Raw genomic sequence first — 537 nt, 5'->3', positions numbered from 1 at the left:
ATAACAATTGCATGACCTCTTTCACATAAAAGGGCCAATTTAAAACATTTTCAATCAGGGTAACCTTGAATGTGGATGAATTACAAATAAAAGAAATTCTTATACACAATAAAGAAAGAATAAAGATAGAAGGCAAGAGCATATGAGAGCAGCTGTTGACGGGGAAAATGGTAGACTGACAGACACCGAGGAAAAGCGAGAAAAGTGAGCCAACCATAAAATCTATTCGACAGATACGAGAATCCGAGACAGACCTGTACTCTCGACATTTCTTCACCAGGGTAGCCTTGTGTTGCTCAGGTCCTGTTTCATTCAGGGTTTTCTGAAGGGAGAGGAATGTCCCCACAGCCTCATTGATGAGTTTCCTAGCCTGCCTACCCCACAGCCAAGAGAAGGATTCAACCTGATGCATCTTGATCTCTGCACCTCCAGCTCTGGGTGCAGCTGAAATTATTTTCAGGTATTCAGATGATAAAATAACAGCAACATACATTTGAAAATCTTTTTAAAATAATTATAAATTGCAAAATAGTATAG

At 39.3% G+C, this 537-nt stretch overlaps 1 protein-coding gene across 1 annotated transcript in view; it reads right to left on the bottom strand.

The window, feature by feature from the left end:
* LOC119590828 (nuclear pore complex protein Nup85-like) overlaps nucleotides 1-537 on the bottom strand; it is a 14,259-nt gene that overhangs the window by 9,548 nt on the left and 4,174 nt on the right. Inside the window, exon 3 of the mRNA XM_037939584.1 lies at nucleotides 255-444. Coding sequence (XP_037795512.1) covers nucleotides 255-444 — 190 coding nt within the window. The remainder of the gene's footprint in view (nucleotides 1-254; nucleotides 445-537) is intronic.

The sequence above is a fragment of the Penaeus monodon genome, chromosome 27 (genome assembly GCF_015228065.2).
Source record: "Penaeus monodon isolate SGIC_2016 chromosome 27, NSTDA_Pmon_1, whole genome shotgun sequence".
Lineage (NCBI taxonomy): Eukaryota > Metazoa > Arthropoda > Malacostraca > Decapoda > Penaeidae > Penaeus > Penaeus monodon.
This window is presented reverse-complemented; position numbering and strand designations above follow the sequence as displayed.